The following is a 27,860-nucleotide window of genomic DNA, read 5'->3' on the forward strand; positions in this document are numbered from 1 at the left end:
TTGCTTTCTCGAATATCATTTCAAGCGACCAAATCATGAAACTCTTCAGTGTACTGGTCGACAAACTTCGTACCCTGCTTTAAGTTTTGATATTTCTGATAGAGCTCTCAATGATAGTTGAGAGGTAGGAATTGAGCACGATGCTTTTGCTCCATATGCTCCCAATACTCGATTGGTGTGCGACCTTGATGCCTACATGTTTGCTTGAGCTATCGCCATTAGGCTGCAACTAGTCTCTTTAGCCTAAGGGCAACTAACCCGACTCGCTTCTCTTCGGGGACTTCCTTAAACTCATGAATTTTCTTAACTTTGTTTATCCAATCCAAGAATTCTTCAGGGGTACTCGATCCCTTGAATTCTGGAATTTTGAAATTTAGGCCAGATTCCCAATTCGACCTCCTAGGCTAGTTTGCATTTTTGAATCGTACATGCTAGTTCCATGGCTTCCTCGGGATCCATGCATGCATCGCTCATGTTGTCCTTTTCTTCCTCTCGTAAGTTCTTCCATTCTCCTATTCAGTTCTTCAACTTGTCGCCGCAAGTCGCGATTCTCATATCTAAGATCATGGTTCTCGTTTTTTAGGTTAGGCTTACCTCGACCACGCCCACTCATTCGCCCAGACATGGCGAAAACACTCCTAGGGGTATTCTAGGATCAGGATAAATCCTAAACAAGGCTTTGATACCAAAATGATATGGATCTGGCAGGGGGCTGATCCACTATCCAAGATCCAAACTGATTTTGATGCGCGGAAGATAAACAGGATGACTTGAATCTAACAGTTTTCAGTTCAGGGTCGTTTTGACCCAGTTGTGCTCTAAACAAAAGGACAACGCCAAAGCGGACTTTGTAGGCGACAAATTCGCCTTTCCAACGAATCCGAAAACACGTAATTTCGACCATTGTTGGTCGAGATACGGAACTTACACCAGATCAAAGGAATGATGTTGATGTTCACAGGTGGGGTTGCTGAAACTATCAAGTAGGAACAGACCAAAACGGGACTGTTCGTATGGATTCAGCCGAAGACCTGAGTACGAAAGTTGTAGAGGTTTTAGGTTCAGATCCAGGGAAACTAAAATCACCCAAATCGAAGGTCGGATGACTCCGATACGACCATTGTTCTATCCGTTTCAGGACACTTTTGACTGTACAGTTGATCGATTCAGCAAGTTTGCCAAACATAAAAGTTGTAGCTAATTTAATTGCTGATTTAGATAAACTAAAATCACTCGAATCGAAGATTGTATGACTCCGGTACAAACCGAACAAGAGGTCGGACTTATACGGAAGTCTTGGATAGTCACCTAAATGACGGTTTTCTTTGTTTCAGACCACTTTTGACAACTAAAACAAATGAATCCGTGAATATGCAAAACATGTAAGTTTTAGCCATGGGTGTTAGCTTTCCAATAAGCTATCACACGCAAATTTTCATGGTCTAGAATGAGAGATACGCTACAAATGGTGTGACTGTGTGTATGACACAGACAGTCAGAGAACTGAGTTAGTGTATACGCAGTTTTAACAGTCTTTTTAAATTAATCAAATTTTAATTGGTTGGTTTTCTGTTCAACCTACACACACAAACACTTCCAAACACTTCTAACATATTTTTCCAATGTCAAGTAACCTTTCCTCCTTATCCCAACTCTGGTTAATCTATCATTGATTATAACAAAGCTCAAGTTCTAAAACTAGCTAACAGAATTTTTTTCTCAGGATTCAAACTCAAAGATATGCTATTTTTTTAACAGACTAGATGCTATATCGACTGTAAACTGAGAGAATATATTTTCAAACCAGATTAGTAGATAGATTGACAAAATCGTTAATCAGTCCATTACCACTGTTACACTCAAGGTTCAGGGAGACACACCTAAGTGGAGGAAAAAACAAGTGAACAACAACTTCGACTAAGGGTTCACATGCCAGATCTTGGACTGGTTGTGGTGCAGCACATCAACACTAGGGTATGATCTCAAAGGGATTCTTCCACAGTATAGGAACAATCTTTCAGCAGCAAGAGATGTCTCCAGCAACACAGAGACACACAGCCACGGTGTTGGCAAGTGCCTCTTTCCAGCAACACAATGAGCACGATTTTTTTTGGCAGTACCTTTCTTCTGCTGCAAAGAGGTTCACATGACCAAGAAGAGTCTTCACAACAGCTAGACCTTCACAGAGGGTACAACAACAGTCTTCACACAGGAAATAGGCTCCAGCTTCTCTAGCAAAAATCGTCAAGGATGTAAATACTTTATTTCTTCTTGTTTTGTTTCATAATTTTTTTGTCAAAGAGTGAATGACTTGCACAAATTTTCTGGAGCTATATGAACTCAGCCCAGCTGAGTTAGGGTGGGAGGTGGTTTCCAAGGCCACCTCTCACGTGGCCAATGCTTGTCCTTCATTTGAAAATTAGCCTAGAAAACTTCCAAGGCCACCTCTTGTATGGCCAATGAAAGAACACCTCTTGAAAAGCTTTTGTCTTCTTCTCTACAGTCAAAAGAAAGCCATTCACGCTTTTTACGAAGCCTTAATGCATTCACATGGCCACCTTTCATGTGGCCAATGAGAAGGCTCCATTTGAAAAGACTTTAAAAAACCCTCACATGTTTTAAGAATTTTATAAGACCTCTTTTGACTAGGTCAACTAACATCTCAGGAGATCCATATTGGTCCAACCATAGGGCCGCCAATATGAACCCATATTTGAAGTATTGGATCTTTGGTAAGATCCAATGCTTCAAAGGGATCTTAAAAATTATCTAAATTTCTTTAGATAAAAACTAAAATTGAGAAAAATAAAATTCTACCCAATAACCCCATACACCCTCTAGTGCCCTAAAATAATCCCATCGAACACCAAAACTATCCGGGTCCATAAGATCCGGCACCTAAAAAAAAGAAAAAAGAAAAAAATACACAAATGATTCAAATATTCGCAAAATTGAATCACAACAAAAGGTATTTTTGGAGAAGGTAAAAAAAAATAAAATTCTCAAAAATTAAGATGCGTCAAAATGACAGATTTACCCCAGAGATCCATTGGGACTCGAATGGTCCTAAATAGAATTGGATCTTCTAGGGTTTCACGTCCCGGATTTGGTCTAGAGAGTTGAATTTGCATCCAACTCATCTTCAATGCACTGGTAATCTGGATGCTCTGCATTACAATGGGTTTTTTGTTTAAAGGTAAGTCAATTACTTCCCAAGATTTTACTTTCCTAATAGTATCTAGTTTTATGATCTTGACTTCAATTCAATGAGGAACATTTTTAGCTTCATTAATGTGAAGGCTCATGGTGTGAATGTAAAGCTAGTAGGCAAGTTCTATAATTGGGAGATAATGTCTCGTAAGAACCAAGCCTATTTAGTGGAATAGATTCTCTACTAGATCTTCTAAGAGGAGTTTCTTCTATAGGTTCACCATATTGAATTTTTTTTTCTAAGGCACTAGCAGGATTATTTTGCTCATGCCGGGTATAAACTTGAATATTTTTAGGAGAACTATTGATGATGTTATTACTACTTTGTTCCAATATTAGAGTAATTCATGATTGATATCATCTATGATTTCATGATGATTCAAAGAGTCATCATTAGCATGTGTATCTTCTCTTGGAGAGAGATTATACAAAAACATATAGTCTATTTTCTCCCTCTTATCATATTCTTCAAAACCATTTTCATCTTCTAAGAATGTCACATCTTTGAAAACATAAAGTTTGTTATTTTTGAAATCAAAGCATTTATTTCATTTTTTATTTTCACCGTATCCAATGAAAACACATTCAATTTCTTTTTGATGATAACTTGTCTCTTTTATGTAAAAGCACATAACATTTACAACAAAAAAATTGTAAACGATTGAAATTGGGTGTTATTTTGAAAAGTTTTTCATAAGGAAAAATATTTTTTTAAGTGGACGATGGCATTCGATTTATCAACTAAGTGGAAGTTAAAACGGTTTCAACAAAAAAACTTTTGGGAATATTTTTAGAAATAAGTAAAGTTCTAGTGGTTTCTATTATATTCCTATGTTTTCTTTCCGCTAACATATTTTGTTGTGGTGTCTTAAGGCAATATCTTTGATGACAAATTTCATTTAGTTTTAGATAGTTTTGAAATTCATTGGATATATATTCTTCAGCCGAATCTGATCTAAGAATAGATATATTGCTTTAAAATTGATTCTTAACTTTTATATAAAATTCTTTAAAGAAGGAGAAAACTTCTGACTTAAGATTAAGGAAGTAAACCCACACATATCTAGTAAAGTCATGAATAAAAGTCACATAATATGAGCAACCACCTTTATATATGACCGGAGAAGGACCTCATTAATCCGAGTGCACCAATTCAAAGGGTAATGTTGAGACAAAGGTTCTATTTGAAAATTAGATAGATTTCATTTTTTCAAGAATACAATCTTTGCAAGTCATATCTTTTTCATTAAAAAATTTGTTCTCAAAAGAAAAAAGATACATTTTAGAATAGCTTGGATGTCCAAGTCTTTTATGCCAAATTTCAATACCCTTATCTTGGACATAAGTACAAAAAGAGTTTAAAAGAAGAGACAAATAGTCCATAAAGTAAAGATCCCCCTTTCTATAGCCTTGCCCAATCCACTTCTTGGATCAGAGATCCTGCATAAAGCAACCCTTAGATGACAAAGATATTTTACATCCATAGTCGGTAATTTGAGAAACCAAAAAAAATTAAATTTAGTTTAGGAACAACTCCATCTTTTAGAACAAAAAATTTTTGAAAATTTTTAGAATCTAATGTTCCTATAGTCTTAATTTTGAAAATGGTGTTAAAACCCCTGCATAACTTGGGAAAGGAAAAGGAGAGGGAGAGAGAAAGCACGAATTTTCTTTTCTCTGTTTGGAATCGGCAGCCACTATTCTCCTTAATGGATGCAATAATACTTCTTTAGTCTTAATAGGGTTACAATCATTTTACAAAGACAAAAGTGCCCTGCATTAGTTGCACATGTTACATTAGAGTACAAAACAAAACTCGTGAATGGATATGGATCCTTTATCGGATCCATATCCAATTCATATTCTAATACCCTCCCTCAAGTTGTGCATGGGAGTGAACCATGTGCAACTTGTTCTTCAGATACCAGAAACATTGACTTGTAAGACCTTTGGTAAACATATCGGCAACTTGGTCTTCTGAAGGCACATAAACTGGTTCAATCTCTTTGTCTGCTATCTTTTGTCTAATGAAATGTTGATCAATCCCAATATGCTTAGTCCGACTGTGATGAATAGGGTTGAATGCAATTTGTATAGCACTTCTATTATCACACATAAGTGTCGAATTTGAGATATCCTCTCCCATCTCTGTAAGTAGATGCCTAATCCAGGTCACTTCTGCTGTGGCAGCTGCCATAGATCTATACTCTGCCTCTGTGCTAGATCTTGTCACAACCTTCTGTTTTCTGCTACTCCATGAGACAAGATTTCTCCCAATGAAAACACAGTATCCTGAAACAGACCTCCTCTCATCTGGATCTCCTGCCCAGTCTGCATCTGTATAGGCCAGTATGTCATGTTTTGGTGTCTTCTATGAAGATTGAATATATATGAGTTCATCACCCACCGTTCCTTTTAGATAGCGAAGGATGCGTTTAACAGCATCCATGTGACCAGTCTTTGGTTCATGCATGAATTGAGACACTTGATTAACAGAATATACAATGTCTGGTCGAGTAAAAGTAAGGTATTGCAACATACCCACTAAACTGCGATATTTAACTGCATCGGGATATAACTCACCATCACAAATACTGAGCTTTTGGTTAACAACACTGGGTGTGGGTAGAGGTTTACAATCTGTCATTCTTGCTTTAGCCAGAAGATCAAGAGTGTATTTGTGTTGAGTTAATGACATTTTTTCATCTTGTCTGTCCACCTCTACACCAAGAAAATATCTCAGTTCCCCAAGGTCTTTCATTTTGAACCGCATACTCAACAAAGCTTTAATTTGTTGAATGTGGTCTGGAGCATTACCAGTGATCACAATATCATCAACATATATGAGTAAGAAAACCACAGTGGTACTATTCCTGTATATAAACAGAGAATGGTCAAGTTGGGAACAAAAGAAACCATGTTTCTGAATTTCTAAGGAAAAACTTTCAAACCATGACCTAGAAGCTTGCTTCAAACCATACAAGGCTCTGGTTAATTTGCATACATATTCTTTTGTGTCTCCCTCTGCATAACCTTGAGGTTGCTCCATGTAAACCTCTTCCTTTAAGTCCCCGTGAAGGAATGCATTCTTAACATCAAGCTGACTAAGGGTCCAACCATGTTCAATTGCCAAGCCAAGAATAATGCGAATAGTTCCCATTTTTACCACTGGGCTGAATGTCTCATCATAATCCTGACCATATTCTTGAGTGAAACCCTTGGCTGCCTTGTACCGTTCAATACTACCATCTGGTTTATATTTAATTTTATATACCCATTTGCAACCAACAACATTTTTATCTGGAGGACGGCCAACTATCTCCCATGTTTGACACTCGTGAAGCGCCTCGATCTCCTCATTCATCGCTTCAATCCATTTGCTGGATTGGATAGCTTGATGAAAACCAAGTGGTTCATCGTGTTTTTCAATCTTGGATAGGAAAATTTGAAAGTCCATAGAAAAGTTGTCATAACTAACCCATTTTTCAATAGGATGCCTTGCCTGATCTTCTTGGTGTTTCTCTGTTATCAGACAATGCAATGTGTTCTTCAGCAGGTACATTTGTTCGCTCTCTGGGTCTCCTGGTATACACATTACCTTTGTATCTCAGACATTCTGTTTGTGATGCATCATTCGAAACCGTCTCACCATGTGTGCTTTCAGGGGTCAAAGTAGTATGTTCGGCAGTTTGTGAAATAAGTTCAGCACTAAGCCATGGGTCATACCAATCAGCAACTGCACCAATACGTTCACGATTGACGTCTGCTTCTTTTCCCAGAAAACTATTTTCATCAAAAACAACATTTCTGGAAATTCTTATCTTCTTATTGACTGGATCATAGCACCTGTAACCCTTGTGTTCATCTGCATAACCTACAAATTGGCAAATAGAGGCTTTGTCCTGGAACTTAGTCCTCATGGATTTGTCAATATGCACATAACATGTGCATCCAAAAACTCGTAACTCATTATAATCAGGATGTGCACCAAAGAGAACATAATAGGGAGATTGATTTTCAAGAATAGGCATAGGAAGACGATTTATCACATGAGTGGCAGTGTGAAAAGCTTCAGTCCAAAGACTAATGGGTAAGTTACTCCCATGTATCATACTCATTGCACTTTCCACAATATGTCTGTGTTTACGTTCAACAATTCCATTTTGTTGTGGAGTGTACGGGCAAGAAACTCTACGATGCATCCCATTATTTTGGAGAAAATCTAAAAATTCTTTGGAGGAATACTCACCACCTCCATCACATTGGAGAATTTGAATGTTTTGGGAGAATTGATTTTTAACATAGGCATGAAAGTGACGAAAAATGAGAAAAACCTCTGATTTGTGTTTCATAAAGAATATCCAGGTAAAACGAGAGAAACTGTCAATAAAAGATACATAATATTTACTTCCAGAAGAAGAAGGATTGGGGGTTGGGCCCCAAACATCTGAACATATTATCTCAAAGGGCATGGAGGCTCTTTTATTTATTTGATGAAAAGGAAGTACATGACTTTTGCAAACCTGACAACTGGGACATATTTTATCCTTCAATGAAGGTGAAACAAACTCTGAAAGAAAACCATTTGACACTAACTTTTCAATAAAGACTTGACTACAATGACCAAGACGAGAATGCCAGAGATCTGACTTATTGCATTTGGATGTACTTAGGATGCTTTAAGACAGAAGTAGGAGTAAATTCCACAGATGAATTGGTAGAATCAACAAGCTTAGAAACTGAGACAATATTTTTCTTTATATTTGGTGCATGAACAACATCAGATAAAGGAATAGATGACTTAGACAAAGGAATGAGAACGTTGCCTATGTTTGAAATAGGGTGGTGAGTCTCATCTCCAGTTACAATATTAGATTTTCCAAAATAGGGAGTCAAAGTAGAGAACTTACCTGCATTGCCAGTCACATGGGTTGCTGCCCCAGAGTCAACATACCATATTCCATCATCATTTTGCTTCAGATTCAAGCTGGCCATTGCAGATAGTAGAAGATCCTTAGCATCATCACTGACCCGAAATGTACCTGCAGTTTCTGATGTACCAACATTTCTAGTGTTTTGCATTCTATTTTGATTTTGTGGGTTGAACCAGCAGTTAGCTTTGATGTGACCTCGTTTGTTACACTGATAGCATGTTGGAACATTATTTGAAAAACTAACAGTGGAATTTGGTGTAGGTAGTAACCCACGTCCACCCTGGATTGGATTTCCCTTGCCTCTGCCACGTCCTCCTCGTGGTCGATCAGCTATCACCCCTGTGGCAAGAACCTCATGCGTAGATGATTGTCCTGTTGGAGCTTCAGACATGCTTTTCAGTGTCATCTCATACTGAAAGAGTTTGGCGCGTAATTCCTCAAAGCTGAGCAACGTAGGCAAGCATGTAACAAGAACATGATATTCTGAACCCAGTGCATTCAGTGTCTGCTGTACCTTTTCTTTATCTGACACTGGATACCCAACCATGGCTAATTGATCTGTGATGCTTTTGACTTGATTTAAGAATTCAATAATGTTCATTGCCCCCTTTTTTAACATCTGAAATTCACGTTTAAGAAACAACACTTTAGCCTCTGATATCTGAGAGTAGGTCTGAGCTAAAGCCTCCCACAAAACTTTGGATGTGCAATCATCAGGAATGAAAATCAATACTTCTTGTGACAATGTGGAAGTGATGTACGCGACGAGGGCCTGATCACGCTTCATCCAAGTAACAAATGCAGGGTTGCGAATAATATTCTGCGATCCTCCATCCTCTTTGGCTTCGGTTGTGAAAAATTCTAGAGGCATTGGGGTGGAGCCATCCAAGTGACCTGAAAGATCTTGACTACGAATAAAAGGAGCAATTTGCCTTTTCCAAGTCAGATAGTTGTTTGTAGTTAGCTTTTCCGAAACTAGCTGCCCCAGAAAACTGGAAGAAAGGCCTGAATTGAATGAAGTATCCATTTGTAGACTTGTTGACAGTCCCTCTTTTTTTTTTTGACAGAATGACCCTACAAAAATGACACTAGTGGCTGAAACTGGACTGACACAGTTGGATGAAACTGGACTGACACATTTGGCAGAAATCGGCACAGAGAAAGACAATGTCACGACAATGACACAGTTGGGAGATGATGGGGCCAAAATGGAAGACAGCAAAAACAAGTTGTGAGATAAGATAAGAAGAGAAAAAGACCTGTTTAGAAGACAAAAAATAGACTTTTCTCAGTAAAAACAAGTTGTTTTGGCTGAAGGAACTCGACTCTTGGGTTCGACTTTTGTGAACTCGTCTGAAGTAGCAGAAGACATCATGCGTGATAGACAGATTCTAGTATCTGTTGAGAAGACAGCAGGCGTGACAGAGAGGCGCAGGTAGTAGCAGGCGTGACAGAGATGCACAGGGTTGAACTCACCTTTTTGGGCTCGACTGAAGATGATTGAAGAAACTCGGCTCTTGGGCTAGGCGTGACAGAGAGTCGCAGAAGGTAGCAGGCGTGACAGAGAGGCACAGGGTCGACTTGCAGAGGAGCAGGCGTGGCCAAAAGGTGCAGATCCTTTCGCGTTCTCGAAGAAGACACCTTTATGCCCAGGGTTGTCGTCGTTGCTCTGATACCATGTTAAAACCCCTGCATAACTCGGGAAAGGAAAAGGAGAGGGAGAGAGAAAGCACGGATTTTCTTTTCTCTGTTTGGAATCGGCAGCCACTATTCTCCTTAATGGCTGCAGTAATACTTCATTAGTCTTAATAGGGTTACAATCATTTTACAAAGACAAAAGTGCCCTGCATTAGTTGCACATGTTACATTAGAGTACAAAACAAAACTCGTGAATGGATATGGATCCTTTATCGGATCCATATCCAATTCATATTCTAATAAATGGTTCCATCAGTTGTAGAAACACAAGATAAATTTGAATTTGTGCATATACTGGATAAGGCATTTTCACGAGGAGTCATATGGAAAGATGCTCCCGAATCTAGAATCCAAGAATACGTACCGGGTGAAGATGAAGAAGCAATGGTGGCACTCGATGTAGAAGAAGTTGCTTTAAGAATTTGTTGAAGTGTCATGAATATTTGACCAAGTGTCTTTAAGATCCTCTCCACTTTTGCCTTCTTTTTTCTTCTTGAGAATAGATTCTTCAACGGAAGCAACCTTATATTTGAAGGTTCCATTCAACTTAGGGCAAGCGGGTTTAATGTGACCCGACTCATTACAACGATGACAAATAATCATTTTTCTTCCTCCACTATAGTTCCTCTCAAAGTGTGGAAGCTTATAGGTCTTGACATGATTGTCGGGTTTAGATATCGCCAAGACTTCATCACAATTTTTACTCATACCAAGATAAATTTCTTCTGGGATGACTTCGGCAATAATATCTTTTAAAGGAAGAAGAGTAGATCTATGTAGGAGAGAAGATCTAACTTGCTCAAATTTGGGACGAAGCCCAAATAAGAATTGAAAAAATCTCTCTTATTTCATTTGTCTTTGCCTAAGTTCTACATCTTCAATAACAATCCACTTAGGCTCTAAGAGTGTTAGTTCATCTCATAGAGGATTCAAAGCATTATAATAGTCTTGGATACTCATTTTACCTTATTTGGTGGTCCTAAACTTTTCTTGTAAGAAATATGCTCTCGCAAGATCCTTTTGGGTATATATACCCTTCATAAAAGCTAAGCTTCATTGACTTTGCGAAATTTTGCAATGTTAGCACATATCTTAAGTTCGATGTTCATGAATCATGCAAGATTTTTTGCATGGTGCTCTCCTAATCTTCCACTTGTTTATTATGATCTTCAATAGTCTTAGTAATAGAATTTTCTTTTAAAGCTTTCTCTTGACCTCCTTCTAGTTTTGTGAGCTTGAGTTGGGGTTCGGGGATAATGCCCATTACATAACTCCAAACCTTTTTCCCTTTGAGATTGTTTTCTACGACGGAAGCTTACATTATGTAATTATTTTCATTGAGCTTGAAGGAGAGATCAATCTTGGTTTCCATGGTGTGAGCAAGAGAGAGAGAGTGCAAAAGGAGAAGATGAGAGCATGATCCTTAAGGAGACTGTCATGAACACGATGACTTGATGGCAACCTTCCACATCCAAGAACACTATGGTTCTGATATTATGTAGTGAAGTATGTGGAAGCAGAAAAGTACTAGCCACTAAAGGCTTACATGATCACAATCATACAAGTGCACATGCACAAATCCTCTATGGGACAATACAAAAATCAATAAGGCAAAGAGAAGATACACAAAAATGTAAAAATATAAGCCTTTATTGATCAAATGCTTAATACAAGCATGAAAAAAGCAAGAGGGGATCAACCCCTATTTATACACAAAAGATCCATTTAAGGGGACCTTATGGGAGCTCCCAACGGTCATAAATATGACCGTAGGCAGCTCCAACAGATCTTTAGTCTTTTGACCAAAGAGCCTTGGCCTTTTTGGTCAAGGACAAAAAGAAAAGAAAAAGAAAAGAAAAGAAAAGGGCTATATGCAGTCCCTAAATAGTATTTTATTACAAGGGAAAAGACCAAAATACCCCTGACTCAAAAAGCAAATTACATGTAATATATATATATATATACAGGGTTTTGGTATTTTATCAAAATGCCCTTTTACAATACAATAGAAAAGAAATAATAAATTTACAAATAGACTCCCTTAACATATGCATATTCATATTCCTAACAAAGACAATGCTTAGTGAGTTGAGAATAGAAGTAATGACAGGTATTCTGTGTTTTATGATAATAAAGCAGCACATCAAATTGCTCCTGATCCTGTGTATCATGAAAGGACAAAGCACATTGACATTGATTATCATTTTATAAGGGCGAAAATTGAAGCCAAATTTTTGGGTTTTACATGTTCAAACCCAAGTTCAAATTGCCCATATACTCACTAAGGCCGTGGAAAGATTAAGATCAAGGAAATCACATCTAAGTTGTGGATGAGAGGTATCTTTTCCCCAACTCAAGGGAAAGTGTTGAGAGATAAATGTATTTACCTATTTTATAAGTGGAAATTCTATCTTTTTTCTTGTACATGCCTGTTTTTTTTTCCTCAAAGGTAACTCTATCCAAAACCACTATATAATATATTGTTGTGAGATTGGGAATAAAAGTGTTGATCCTTCTTCTTCTTCTTTATCTCACTAGTCTCCTTTTTTATCTTGTTAATCTCTTAGAAAATGTAGTCTCATAGGTTTCAAGTCGTTCAAGTCGTCCTACTCTCCTTCCTAGAGAGGGTCTATCTGCAACAAGCACTACATCATCTGCTGGACGAGCTATCAAAGACTTTATCTGTCTCTTTTGTTATCATCTTACTAAGAACCTGAGTAAAAGTAGGAAACTCTCTTTTATGAGGCATAGCACTTTTAGCATTGCCTAGACTTAGGGTGATTAAAATCTCTATGACTGGGGACTTATGCACCTTTTTGCTTCCTTTTACTCGACAATTCTTCATTCATTGCACATTACATACTTGGGCATATAATACAACAGCGCAATAGCATTCTAAGCTTGCTGAATTTCAGTGTAAAAGGATTGTACTTTCTATTCTCCTGCCTAAATCCTCTCAACTCATGTACCAACTAACGCTCTCTTGCCCAATTAACTTGTTGATATGCTTGAGCCAAAAAAACTTCATGTATTTAGCCAGGTTGATAGCAATATCATGCTCCATAGACCCTAATAACCATGGTAAGACCCATCATTGTTTATCTCCCATTCCCTACTTTTTTCCTCATAGTTTGCCACATCTGTCCGGAGTTTCTTCTTTGTTCCATCAAGATAACTACCACGGCTTCCCTTTAGGTATAGTTTGCATAAATTAAATCCAGAATGTGTAGTTGGTTCCATCATATTTGACAAGAATCAACTGGACAGTCATTCTTATCCATTTTGAATGATAACCACTGCAAATACCCTGTCAATGAGGTCTTAACCACAACAAGCTGCTGCCCCTTCTATTTCACTTGGCATGCCATCAAATCTCTCAACCAAGTGGCAATACTATCAAAATTACTCTTCTCAAGATTTTTATCTAAACAACCCTAATAGAGACAAAAAGGATCCTTAAAAAAGCTAGAAATCAATCCAAATCTCAGAAATCAATCTAGGTTTGAGTTAAAAAATAGAAATTGGTTGAAAATTTTGAATCACTTTCTCTAGGGCTCCAATGACATGATATTTGATTCAAGCAACTTGTTTCCACTTATTTTATTTTAGTAACAGAAATACAGCCCAAACCAAACCAGAGATTGCACACCTGGTTCTTTTGCTCAATAGTTGACATCAGCCCTCTTCAAATGTTGGGTGAAGGAAAACTGCTATGAACAGCTTTTAACCTTCCAGTGCTTACCTCTGAAGCTAGTCAAGCCCTCTTCAACTATCTCTGATACCATATTCAAGTTAGGATTAGTAAGAGGGATACACACAAGAAGGAAATCTCAAAAATCATATGCATTCATTAAGGTACATAAGTATCTTATGGGTTGACCCCCTTGTTTGACTCTCCAAATAAAAGTTGGGCAAAAATGTTCTTGTGGAGTTGACTGGAACAAATGCATCAAGTAAAAATGAATTAAAAGAATCAAAAGACTAAGAAGACAAAAATATAGAATCTATAATAGTATACATGTTAAAAACAATAAATGCCGATCATGTCCTTAGATACAATCAACCTGTCATTTTCACACTTACATCAAGAAATTTTCATGATGGAATCCTTTAGTTTCTTCTATCATGAAACTTGAACTTCCAATAATATTATGTTGGCTACATAAATCAATATTATTACCATACATTTGTTTCCTTATAAATGTGTTTGTCGAATAATCTATTACAAACCTTATGAAATCTTTCAACTTTAAAGCTTTATGAAAACTCTAAAACATCCTCAAACCATATAATAAATTATTAATTTTACAAACGTACCTGTACATATCTGTATTATTCAAACCCTATGGTTACTCCATATGCCCATCTTCTTTCAACTCTCCATACAAGAAAGCATTCTTTACATCCAACTAGGCTCTGTTTGGGTGCTGGTGTTCAAGAGGAAATGAGAGGGGTTATGAGTGTGGAGAATAAAATGGGTGATAAGAGTGGAGTTATAACTACATCCTTGTGAGAATGTAGTTGAAAAGAGCTCATCTTTACTCCTTTCTCCACTCTTATCACCATTCTCATCTCCACATCTCTGGCGTGCCAAACACCAATGAGGTAGGTGGTGTAGGCATTTTTTATTATATCCCCATCTCTCCTCTTTTCTCCAGCTCCCAAACAAAGCCCTAGTGTGAGGCCTAGTGATGAGATAAAGTAAATCTGATTATAATTCTTGCTATCACAATCTTTACTACCAGGTTAAAGCTTCTTGATAATCTAACCCCTTTTATAGTTATAGCCAGTGTTATCAAAAACGCGCCTTGAGGCACAAAAGGCGCGGCCCTCTGTGCCTCAAGGCGCAAGCCAGAGCCGCAAAATTATTGTTTTTTTTACAACAAGATTTCTGAGACATGATCAACAAGATTTTTGTAGGTTAATCTCATATATTTTTCAGTTATTTCAGTTATGTAATCAGTTTCTTAGTATATTTTAACTTTTGTTGGTTAATCTCATATATTTTCCAGTTATGTAATCAGTTTTTTAGTTACTTTTATATGTTAATCTCATATTTTTTTAGAATAATCTCATATATTTTAAATTTTGTTGGTTAATATCATATATTTTCCAGTTATGTAATCGGTTTCTTAGTATATTTTATCTTTTGTTGGTTAATCTCATATATTTTTCAGTCATGTAATCATTTTTTTAGTTACTTTTATATGTTAATCTCATATTTTTTAGAATAATCTCATATATTTTAACTTTTGTAGGTTAATCTCATATATTTTCCAGTTATTTCAGTTATGTAATCAGTTTCTTAGTATATTTTAACTTTTTTTGGTTAATCTCATATATTTTCCAGTTATGTAATCAGTTTTTAGTTACTTTTATATGTTAATCTCATATTTTTTAGTACTTATTTGAGATTTTCTATTTCTTATTGGTTGTTATTTCATCAATAAAGCATTTCTTTATTTATTTGTATTTTTAGATATTTTTTTTATAATTTTTTTAAAGTTTTCAAAAAAAATATTTGAGGCTTACGCTTTACGCCTCGAGGCTTACGCCTCGCCTTGGTTTTTGGTGGAGCACCTCGCTACGCCTCAACGCTTTTCACAACACTGGATATAACCTTTCACTGCAATCCTAGCTTTATGTCTTTTTATGCTTATGCCTAATTTGTACTTTGTTTTACCAACTCATTTGCAGCCAATGAACATTCTTATTCTTTGGTCTTTCAATTATCTTTCACGCACTATGATAGTGCATTGCTTATATTTCTTCCTTCATTGTACTCACCCATCTAGTTCAAAATATGAAATACAATTCTTCCTCTCTAATTGTGAATACTGTTAAGTATTGTTGTATATACATTTAGATATGTATATATACTACATGGTATGTACATACTATTTGTGTATACATATGGTATATATATAATATGTAAAATAATAATGTATTTTTTGTTTCTTTATTTTGCTTTTTATTTTTTATTATTTAATGTAATATGGCTGTTGAACTAGCTGTTAGGAGTGCCTGTTGGACTAGCCATTAGACACTTCTAACGGCTAGTTCTAGCCTCTTGTGTCTATTTAAATGGGATTCATTCTCCATTGTAAAGCATGCTTTTTGTGAGCATTATTGTTACTAAAAATATATTTTTTATGTATGCTCTCTCTCTTTCTCACCTTATTTGCCTTAGTGCATTTGTGTTGTCCTTAGTGGCATGTGTTATTGGATTATTGCCTCTTTGTGTTACTTCATTGGCATTCAATTACAAATGCTTCACTCAAAAATATCTTGTGAGAAACCTTCATAGGAAACCCCATTCATCTGTGGGTGGTGCTTCCTTGTTGATCTTTTTAATGTTTAAAATTTATGCATTCGGTTATTGTTGTTGGTACTCTCTTTACTCATTTCACTTGCTGCTGAAGTTTGAGCAATTTCAGATGTTTACAGCAGCTTGATTTTTGCACCTTTTGTGAGCATGAATAGGTTTAGCAACATTTTTAGCATTGCACTACAATGCAATTTCTTCCTTTGAGAATTGTGTAAATGAACAAAATACAGGAGTTATTTCAACAAATAACTCAAATGGGGCTTTTTCTTTAGCATGTGTAGGAAAAAAATGGGAGTTATTTCAACAAATAAAATAATTCATATGGGACCCTTCATTTAGCATGTGTAGGAAAAAAAACAGGAGTTATTTCAACAAATAATTCATATGTACAGTCACATGAAAAACGGAAGCTTAGATCTCTTTAGACCAAGGTTGCCAAACTAGGAAGCGGAAGCGGGAAACGATACGGGAAGCGGAAGCAAGAAGTGAGGCATTTTAAAATTTATACGAAGCGGGAAGCGAAGTTTCAATTTAAAAGCGAAATATGAATAAAAAATAAAGCAATATGGAATCAAACAAGAAACAAATAAAAACTAAAATAAAATTGATCATTCTTATATTTCATGATTTTTCCGTAAAAGAGTTAAATTTTTGTTAAAATCTAACAATGATGGTTACCAATTTAAAGAAAGTACATGAAGAGTGAGTGAAAGCGTGAAAGAAAATACATGAAAAGATGAAAAGAAATGTGAGAAAAGTATATAGTATGCATAGACCATGTGTATGAGAAGTATAGAAGAAGTGTGGGGGAATCGAGCTTCCCATGAAGTTTCAGAAGCAAAGAGTATCGTGCTTCTGAAGCGAGTTTCCAGGAAGCGAGCTTCCCACCTACCTAAGAAGCAAGAGTATCGCGCTTCCGAAGCGAGTTTCCAGGAAGCGAGCTTCCCACCTACCTAAGAAGCTTCTGGTAACTCTGCTTTAGACACATCACTGTGATCAATTTACATTAAGCCCACTTCTGTGACATGCCTATGTTTATTTTGAACCATTTTATTTTTTTGTTGAGCATAGTGACAAGAGATTTGTTCTTCAATCACGTAGCCCTTGAGGTAATGTTGAAAAGTATATGATGAATATTCTCCTCCGTCATTTTGGAAGGATCATATTGACTTTTCATAATACATTTTTAATAAAGTTCTTAGAGGTTTTAAATACATTATATTTATTTTTGAGAAATAATATCCGAGAATATCTAGAATGATAATCAAGAAAAAGTACACAGTTTTTTGTATTAGAAAGGGAAGTAACTGAAGATGGCCCACACATGTTAGAATCATAGTCACAATTTTCTCACTTTTTAAAAGAGCATTTACTTTTTTAAAAAGTGGTGCCCATGTGGAGTACTCCAGCCTTTACCCATGTGAATAGGCAGACTTGTTAACACGTGCACATGCTTTGAAATTTGAAGCAAGAAAACCAAAGGGGCACAGCCGTTAAATAGAGGTGGAAAGGGGGGCCTCCTCCCTCCACCTCATTGATATGGGACTATTTTTTGGTAGTCTTTTTGTAGGTTTCTATGAAAGGTTTGTATTAATACTAAGATAAAACTTATGCCACCCATATCATCCCTCCATATGTAATATATTAAAGTGAAACCTGTATTTTTCTCATTTCATCCCACCCATATCACTTGTATAATTATTATAACTTTTTACAGTTGTGAAACATGTTCCTGACAAATTTTAATTCCTTCCAAAGATTAACAGTGAAAGTCTAGTCTATTACTTGGGTGAATACCTTCTCTAAAAATTTGGAATTGATCCAACTGATAAGTTCTTGCTCTCTTTGAACTAGTCCTTCGTGAATGAATTTGGCAGAGCAGCAGCAATGCGATTCTTAAGCTTCATACATGAAATCTAAAGCATCATAATCAGTTATAAATAAAACAATAAGACAAAGTCAACTTAATCTAAAATTTTGGAAAACATATATTTGAAGAACTTGATGAATCCATTCCTTTCCCAAAAAACAAAGAATTTGATCCATTACTAATGTCGTATATTCAATAACCAAAGCGGAATAATACAAATAGAGAGAGAGAGAGAGAGTTTCTGACATCAGCAATACAAATGGCAAAATGTAGGAGAGGGAAAAGATGAGACTAGAAATGAAAAGAACAAGAGAAAGTAAGTATAGAAGCATGGAAGAATAAGAACAGAACTGGAAGTAAAAACAAAGTTAAAGAAAAGAAATATAATATGATTAAAGGGGATAAAGTGTAGAAGAAAACAAGAGGATCCAACAAGAAAAATAGAAGAAATTGACAAGAAATGGGATCTAGCAAGTGAACTTGATAAACAGGAACAGATATAACATGAAGAAAAAAGAAAGGTTAAAGAGGAAGGCCAATTGACCTAAAACAGATCTGCATGTGTCAGTTCCTTGTTAACTCCAGTTGATGACATGTAGCAAAGAGAATAAATAGAGAAAAGAGAGAATACGACTGTTGTGCCCCGTAATGTTCATCAGTAAAAGGGCGGCTCTGTTGTGCTTCATTTCTTTAGTGATAACCCTAAAAAGGTAGTACATATGGCCAAACAAGGTGTTAATGTTTTTTTTTTAACATTTAATATTGTGAAAAAAGCTCAAAAGTATCGTGATATTTTTAAAACATGCAAGATTTTGAAAATCTCCCGATATTATCGTTACTTTCTCGTTTGATCGATAAGTTGCGATAATACTGTGAGATTTTCAAAATCTCGGTGATATTTGTGACCATGGTTCAAAAAGTTGAAAAAGATCTTGGAATTTCTTCATAACATCATGATCCCGTGGATAGATGCTTCAAGAAAACATTAGCAGGGTTAAAGATATGTGTCTTAGATTTTACAATGCATTAGCTTATTTGTCTGATTCATTCGCGCTTTCATATTAATTGCCTATCAGAATTCCCTGATTTGTTTTTTGAGTTCGAGTTTAAACATACATGAATAGGATGGGTGACAAGCGCTGATGCATCCAAACTTGGTATGATAAAGATTGAGTTTTTTTTCCTCCTTTTCACATAATAGAGCTCCTGGACAAAAAAAGCTCCTGAAGTTGACAGCCCATCCATGGTGTCTCCCTGGGATAAAGTTGCTGATCCCCATGACAATACATGTGTGCAAGTAATTCTTCCGAAGCAAGAATCATTGTGGAGTAACTGGATGCCCGAATCAACAACAGACGAGACAAAACAACAAAACAAACCTCCCCTTGGTAAGTTATGCAATGGATTATGAGTCTTATTGTTTATCTTGAACATGAGTCATGGTGAGATGCATACTCACAAGGTTATCTTATGCAACTTTGTTCCATGACCAGACAATGCGATGGGGAAGGATTTACAAGTCACTGGCCCTGATAGGCCTTCTTCACATCTCAAATGTCATACTGTTGAGAAATTTTCTACCAGCGAACCAGCAGTTCCACAGGATGGTTCTGCCAGAGAAGACCAAGAACTTGAGGACAAACATGTGCAAAAGGAGCTCACAGAAATCCAAAGTGATAAGTGCATGTCCATGAAGCCAACCACTCAAGCTGCCAATCTGATTGCTGCATTTGCTGGTGAAAATAACACTCGAATGGAAACAACAGTTACAGTTGATGTTCGTACCACTGATAAAACTTTTTTGGACACTAATGACCTGCCTTTCCTTGAGCTAAGTCTTAAGCGTCTACGATCAACTGGAGATGGTAATGTTGAGGCGAATGATGAAAGGAATGTCCTGAGACGTTCTGTTTTTTCTGCATTCTCAAGGTGAGCAAAATCTCCACATTCTTCTATTAGAATCTTTTTCATATTGTGTTGCAACTTTTCCTGTGAGGCTGTGAATTGGCTGTCTTTATTTGACCTAGGTACAACACTGCCAGTACTCGAGCTCCAACAGGATTTGTGGATAGTTGTTCTTTTCCACTTGATCATAGCTCTGAAGCAGAGAAGATCGTTCCCATGCACAACCATCCTTCAAACGCTGTGGTTCTCAACCAAGTTTCAAACACCAGTGACTATGACCAAGACATGGGTTCTTCCACTAAAAATGTCTTCTCCAAGCCAGTGGCAATCAAGGACAAGTCCGTACCCATGTCTGCTACCAGGAGCCATCATGTCTCCACATTTCAACCCCTGCATTATTGCCATTCAACTCAAGCAATGCTACATGATAAGGCCAGTGATGCAGCAGCACAGCACCCAAAAGAGGGCCCTCGGGTCCAAGTCCAGCATCACCACCACCACCACCACCACCACTACCACCACCAGCACGCTATGCTGCCACAGCATCAGCATGGTGACCATCATGACCAGGAGGAGCTATCAAAGATGACAGTAGCTGCCGCACCACCATGCGGATCCTCAAATATGCTGGCAACCAATGGGCACTGCTTGAACAGAAGTGTGAATGGTAGCAGATCTGGGAGTAACCACGGGAGCAATGTGGTGATGAACACTGGTGCAACAAATGGTGAGAGTGATACCCCAGTAGTTGGGAACGGAGGTGGAAGTGGGAGCGGCAGTGGGGTGGATCAAACTCGTTCTGCTCAACGCGATGCTGCACTTACTAAATTCCGGCAGAAGAGGAAGGAAAGGTGCTTTGACAAAAAGGTATCAAGCTGTATAATGTTTTTGAATTGCTGTCTGTTTTAAATTTTGTAATTTTGACAGTGAGCGACGTTATGATAAGTTGCAGGTTCGCTATCAAAGTCGGAAGAGACTTGCGGAGCAGCGCCCTCGTGTGCGTGGACAATTTGTCCGACAGGTTGTGTATGATAATTCAACACATCAAGGAGATAACTAGGTTGGTTGTTTTATGTACTATAGTGATGGTTTGTGTGTTTTCATCTTTGGAACTATAATGACTCAATTGTGTTCATGGCTAACTCCTCTTAATGACTCGATGGACACCAGTACCCTTGGAACAGGATCTTGTTTAATAAACCAATACAACTGGATATGCTCTCTCTCTCTCTCTCGTTACAAGGAAACACTTTTTTCACTTTTTTTTTTACTTTTTTATTGATCTAACCATATATGTGATCGTAATGTCCTCTAAAAATGGCGTGTTCTCGCAAAAACTCATGAATATAATAAAAAACTTTGCATGTCCAAAATCATTGATTATTGACTTATTATGACCATTTTACCCATTGCAACATATTTGTTTTGACTTCCTGACGTTTAGACAAATATGTTGTGAACCTCACCTCTTAATGGTTGTATGTGAACTTCTTTATGTTTGCACAAATATGTTGTGAACCTATCTCTTGATGCTTGTATGTGAACCTCCTTATGTTCGCACAAATATGTTGCAGACCTGATATAAATGCTTGTGTAGACCTTTGGACGTTTTCATAAATATATTGTGAACCTTTGAATATATTTGTGCTGACTTTTTGACGTTCGCACAAATATGTTGTAAACCTTTGAATGTAGTTAAAATCACTTAGATTCCCAAGATATTTAAGTGAATCTCTTAACGTTAGCACAAATATGTTGCAAACCTCTTAATGTGGTTATGACATTTTCATGTTTGCACATATATGTTGCAAACCTTTTAACGTGGTTAAAATCATTTAAGAGATTTGCATCATATCTATTCCAACTTTTTGACGCTCGCACAAATATGTTGTGAACTTTTGAATATGGTAAAATCGTTGAGTATATTCACAACATATTTGTACGACTTCATGTTTGTTTAAATATGTTGTGAACCTCCAAATATGGTCAAAATCAACGAGAAAATTTACAAAATATTTGTGTAGCCTCTTAACGTTTATATAAATATGTTTTTTTTTATGATTAGGAACCTTTGCTGAAGCAAGGAAAACCTCAAGTGAGGCCCCAAGACCACCTTGCCACATGGCCAACCTTGGAAAACTAAAGACACTTGTGTTACGGTCTGAAATTGACACCACTTGTGCAACAGTCAATCAATATCAACTCAAATCTTATTGGGCAGGACGTGACCAGTTGACTCTAGCTAAACAGTCACGAGTTAGTTGACTCTAGCTAAACATTCATGAGTTGATTTAGATTCAGTGATGATCAAAAAATCAGAAAATTTGATCCAAGATGAGGGAATGTCCACAATTAAAATGTACGATCAGACATCCGTGTCAGTAGGGTGTCATGTCTCTTGTGACAGGCTGAGTGTGCGTAAAGTAGTGCTTAAAGCAAATAAAAAAATGACCTCACCGAGCTACACTCATGCCAGCTTCAATGCAACATGGTCATGTCTCAAACTCCTTCGCTTAGACTTGGTTGGGCTGGAGAGTTCTGCAGTAGGTATGAAGCAACAATCGAGTAACCACAGTTACCGCAATGCATGGGGTTGATCAAAGCCTCATGTTTGATTATGGGAAAGCGGCAAATCAGTTGGGTTGTAGTCTTCCACTTTGAGGGCAAAGGGGTGCAGAGCATGGTGGTTTGTTATGGTCCGAAATTGGCCTTAATTTATTTTGGCATACTTTTAATTTTAGTTAAATTAGATATTTCTAGTTCTTACTCCAATTGAGGGGGTCTTTGGGTTTGGATGTTAGTACTTGTTCCATTTAATTTTAAAGAAGTGAGTCGGGCCTCTACGAGATGTTCTTAACCTAAATCCAGCTAGAGCTCCAGACCCAAGTGATGATCCAAGATCCTATTGTCATCCAAGGTCCAACATTGAGGTGGAAAGCCCGATCAACATGGGACCCACACATGAAACAGTTTGAGCCTTTTGAAAGACACGTGTCAGCTTCCTATAAAGTTTTAAGAATTGAGATGTCATCCCCATCAAAGGACATGTGTCCACACCAACTTGAAATGAGACAAAGTCATGCAAGTGGGCTATGGGTGGGCACAAACTTGGAAGGAGCCAAAGTAAAGCAAGTGGGCCATGTGTGGGCGCCAACTTGGAAAGAGGAAGTACAAGGAGAAAGGAAAGTAAGGGGTGCCCCTACTTTCCAAAAACAAGGGGGGCACCACCCCCTCTTCCCCTACTTCCCAAAATTCAAGGGTGGGAGACCCCACCTTCTCTTTCCTACTTTCACACTTTAAAAAATGTGGAAAGGGGTCCACCTTAGGTAGAATTTCATATTTTCTAAATTATGTTTTTAGTATGAAAAATAACCGAAATGCCCTATAATTTATCCTTTGCATACACGAAACTCATGAAGTTGGCTTGAAATATCGCTCTTTTTGTCATGTATTATAAACTCCCACTTAAAATGAGGTCTACACATTTTTTTTGTGAACTTTACTAAGTTTGCGTAATAATATTTGCGAACATCATGTCAAACTCAAACAAAATGAGGAAGTCTCCATATATATTATGCGGACTTCCTCAAGTCTTTAGTCAGTTCATATAAAATATATGTGAACTTCCTCAAGTTCGTATAAAATATATATAAACTTCCTCAAGTCTGCTTATATTTTATGTGGACTTCTTCATCCTCACTTATGTTTATTGTTCGCATGTTTAGGATGATCAATCTATCTTTTAGAAGACGTTTCTCCTCAATTGCTCATCAGATCAATGTAATCCTGGTAGTAGTGTTATCATCTGGATCTGTCTCTTTTTTTTTGGATTTCGGGCGCAGGTGGCAAGAAAATAACATAGAACAGAAGAAAAAGGTGCAACTACTCTTGTTCATTTTCTATATTAGTAAAATGTTGTCAGGGTTGTATCTCAGTGCTCCTTCATTATTTTTCAACAAATTAGGTGTCGTTTGAAAGATATTTTTGTCTAGTTTCTTTTTTTATTTTTTATAATCCTTTATTTTCTGGGTCAAAACATCCTCTAAAAGATAGATTATTCAGTTGTTTCAATCTATAGAGCATGTTTCTATTCTTATTTTGGAAATACAAAATGGGAACCCTAGAGGGGTTTTCAGTTCTGACTCAAAATATGAAAGTTATAGATCTGTGTCTCAGCTTTTCAATGACTATAAAAATACAAGTTTTTTATGTCAAATAAGAGAGATACAAATGTGAGAACATAGACTGTTATACAAAAATGTCACATATTTGGGAGAAAGATCGCATATATAGGAGAAAATTCATGTGTGAAGGATAAAAAGGTCTTTTTAAATTCACATATTTGTGATTTTGGACATGAGGAGAATATAAAAAATTATAGCATGTTTTAGGAAAATGCATCAAATTAGGCATAAAGTACGGTCATTTTCTATTTTATAGTATATGTTAGATCTAGTTAGGATTCAGTTAGGGAGGGACTCTAGTCAGTCCCATTAAACCCTTTCTAGTTTAGCTAAGATTATCAGTTAGGACCCAATTTGGGCAAATAGATGGTGTACAGGTTAAATGAATTAAATTTATTTTTTGGATTGAAGCTAGACCCAGACCCAGGCCAAGTACTATAAATAGAGACATGGGGTCCCCTTGTTTTAGTTTATGCATTTTTTTGGAATTGATTGATTCTCCCTCCCTCTCTCTCTCTCTCTCTGGACATCTCTCCTTTTCTTCTCTTCTTCTTCCTTCTTTGCCCTCTCTTATCTCTCTCACTTGGACATGAGTCCAGCCCTTCGTAAGAAGGTTGGTCAAACCATTGCAAGGTCCCAAGCCCTTCTAGCTCCTAGGCATTAATCAAAGGTGATGCTTGAACCGAGGATTCGACAAGGTGTTTCTCTCTAGCCATGGTTTTGTTAGATCAGTCACTTGCTAGTGTTCCCAAAGATATATCAAAGGTATTACTAACCTGTCACAACCTTGAAAGCCTCGTTGATCTGTCCCAAGTTTACCCGAGAGTCCAAAACTGCACCCATTGATTGAGTGTTGTTCACGTACCGGGACTATTACTTTTGGAATTGACCTGAACTTTCTCCATCCTCTCAAGCATATACTAGACCTCAACCCATGTCCCAGGACGTGTTCACCTCATATCCAACCCCTGGTCCAAGCCCTTGTCTCAGTCGTTGCCTTGTAGAATTCAACTACCCAAAACAGACCTACTAGATTTAGGCAATTAGACTGTATGACCATCTCATGTCGTTCCTAGCCTTTTCACGTGTCCCAATCCATAATCAACTATCATAAGAGTTTGCATACGTCCCAAGGCAAACCCTAGAGCATTTGGTTTGGACACAAACTCAATCGAATTTTGGATCACAAAGATCCCACTCTCTCGAGGCTAGACATGACCCGTAACCCATAGGTCTAGGGATTGAAATTGCACTTCTGAAAATTTGGGTTGTAACACCTGTTCACACAAATATGTTGTGAACTTCTAAAAGAAGAAACTCACTAAGAAGATTCACATTTGTTACAACTTTTCATTCTCATTTGTGTTGATCTCCCAACATTCACACAATTATCATGCAAAGCTTCAAATATGGTAAAAATCATTAAGAAGATTCACATGATAATTGCACAAACTTGCCAACATTCTAACAAATTACCTAAGAATTACAAAGAGCAGACGGATAACATACAATTAGAGTTCTTTCGAGGGGCAAAGAGAGAAAAAAACACAAGTATTCATGAATCTAAAATCATACGACTATAAACTTTTAGAGGTTCATTAGATATTTTATGCGAATGTTAGGGACCAATAAATATCATGTAAATCTTTTTAGTTTGATTTTACAGAAAATGATCATATTGTTCTTGTAAAATGGTGAAATTTCAAAAATGCCTCACAATTTGCAAAAAATCTCCCCATGCCTAAAATTTTGATCTTTAACTTTTTTAAGATATTTTTACTTTTCACACAAGTGAACCTATTGATGTTCGCATGATAGATACATATGTCATATAAATCTCTCAACATCTCAATAACGAGGAGATTCGTATAAATACTTTACAGATGAAATTCACATAAAAGAATCTGCGAACTCGACTAAGTTGAATCCCTGTAAAGAAGATTCACATATCAAATGTGTGCATCTTTTGAAGTTCACAAACCTTATGCAAACCTTATAGAATTTAAAAGTTCTAGCTTGATAGGTTTGCTCCATACATTTGTGAAAGTCCTGATATTCGAATATTGAATGCCTTTACTGACTAATTGTAGGTTTGCATCACACATTTGCGATCTTCACGATATTTACATGGATAGCATGTGAATCTTCTTTAACTAAAAACTTGCATAAAGTTTGCACGTACATCCGCAAATATGTCTTAACTTTCACAAACATATGTTGCAAACCTCCTGATCTTTATATGTTAAATGATTGATTGTAGACGTGTGTCACACATTAATGGATGTCCTGACCTTCATACACATAACGTACAAACCTCCTTTAACTAAAATCACATAATGCCAGGATGCACATTCACAACAGCCAGACATTCACAAAAGTCACACATTTACAAGTGTTATGTGGGAATTCTTTTAATGCAAAACAAGTATAATTAAAATGTGAATGTCCTTACCTTTGCATGCAAATGTCCTCCAAACATTTGCAAATGTACTCTTAATATTCACTAGAAGACTTGTGAATATTCACCATTTATGCAAAACTTTTGACCTCAGTTGCAAAAATTCTGAACATTCACATATTCAACATGAGATTCACAAATATTCTCATGACTTGTTTGTGAATCTCCGCATCCTCGCACATAATGTTTATGAACCTCCGTACAAGCATTAAATGCAATGCTTTGCAAGTATCAAAACTTTATTTCACATATGAGGACCATTTTTTAATAAAAGTTAAGGTTCTTAGCAAGGGTTTTGTGGTCCCTAAATTGTTTCTCCCAGCAAGTTTTTTTGATGAGGTATCATTTTTCTTGCATTATCTCCATCACACAGTGCATATCAAGCAGGTTGTCTGCAGCACTCGTGTTTGATTTTCTTGTAATGAGTTCATCTTTTCTTTTATAACTAGCTCTCACTAGATAGAATCATTAACCTACATTGCTTTACTAAAACATTCTAGCTCACTGCCATTAGCCAACAATAAGTAATGAAAATAAGAAAAATATCACTAAGTAGGTCTAAATGCGCTAAACGATCTTCTCAGCTCCATCATAAGTGTGCTAGGTTCTAGTTGTGGTATAATGTTTTCAAGATTCTCTTAAACTCTCCTTGTCATATCATGTTCAAAGATCTTCTCCAATTCAATCAGTTAACTCTTTCCTGGATTGTCAGATTCTGCAACATATCTATCTTTATATAAGACATTTTCATTGAATATAACATCTCTCCTTCTTATGAATTTTTTATTCTAATCATCCAAGAACCGATATCCAAATTCGACATTATCATATCCAATCAAAAATACTTCCTGGACTTTGGATCCAGTTTATCTCTATCATCAGAATCTACGTACACAAATGAAACACAACAAAAAACTTTCAAATGTGTTAGATTTACCTCTTTGCTTGTCCAAGCATCCTCTAATAGTTTTTCATAAAAAAGAATAAAAGGCCCTTAGTTAATCATGTTGTTGTATTCACTGTTTCAACCCAAAATGTTTTGGATAATTCAACATGTATCCTCATGCTTTGAGCGCGTTTATTAAAAGTTTTATTCATGCATTCAACAACTCCATTTTATTGTGGTATTCTTAGAACTATCTTTTTCATTTGAATCCCACTTACTAGTTACCTAAATTAGAGGATTGTGTTTAAATGCATGAGATGCTTTCATAAGTGAACCAGATGAACGTGATGTACAATATATTGGCCCATTGAGGCATGATGTTTATGC

At 36.7% G+C, this 27,860-nt stretch overlaps 1 protein-coding gene across 4 annotated transcripts in view; it reads left to right on the top strand.

The window, feature by feature from the left end:
- PRR7 (pseudo-response regulator 7) overlaps nucleotides 1-21,168 on the top strand; it is a 43,706-nt gene extending 22,538 nt beyond the window's left edge. For 2 of the 4 annotated variants that reach the window (XM_090002648.1, XM_090002650.1), the window contains exons 5-8: nucleotides 19,242-19,428; nucleotides 19,534-19,969; nucleotides 20,068-20,812; nucleotides 20,898-21,168. In XM_090002648.1, coding sequence (XP_089858774.1) covers nucleotides 19,242-19,428; nucleotides 19,534-19,969; nucleotides 20,068-20,812; nucleotides 20,898-21,005 — 1,476 coding nt within the window. In that variant the 3' untranslated portion in view covers nucleotides 21,006-21,168. Of the gene's footprint in view, nucleotides 1-19,241; nucleotides 19,429-19,533; nucleotides 19,970-20,067; nucleotides 20,813-20,891 lie in introns of all 4 variants that reach the window. The other 2 variants (XM_090002647.1, XM_090002649.1) reach the window with 1 other exon arrangement.
- The last annotated feature ends 6,692 nt before the right edge of the window (nucleotides 21,169-27,860 follow it).

Source organism: Nuphar pumila, chromosome 4 (genome assembly GCF_984573655.1).
Source record: "Nuphar pumila chromosome 4, dmNupPumi1.hap1.1, whole genome shotgun sequence".
In the NCBI taxonomy this organism is placed as follows: domain Eukaryota; kingdom Viridiplantae; phylum Streptophyta; class Magnoliopsida; order Nymphaeales; family Nymphaeaceae; genus Nuphar; species Nuphar pumila.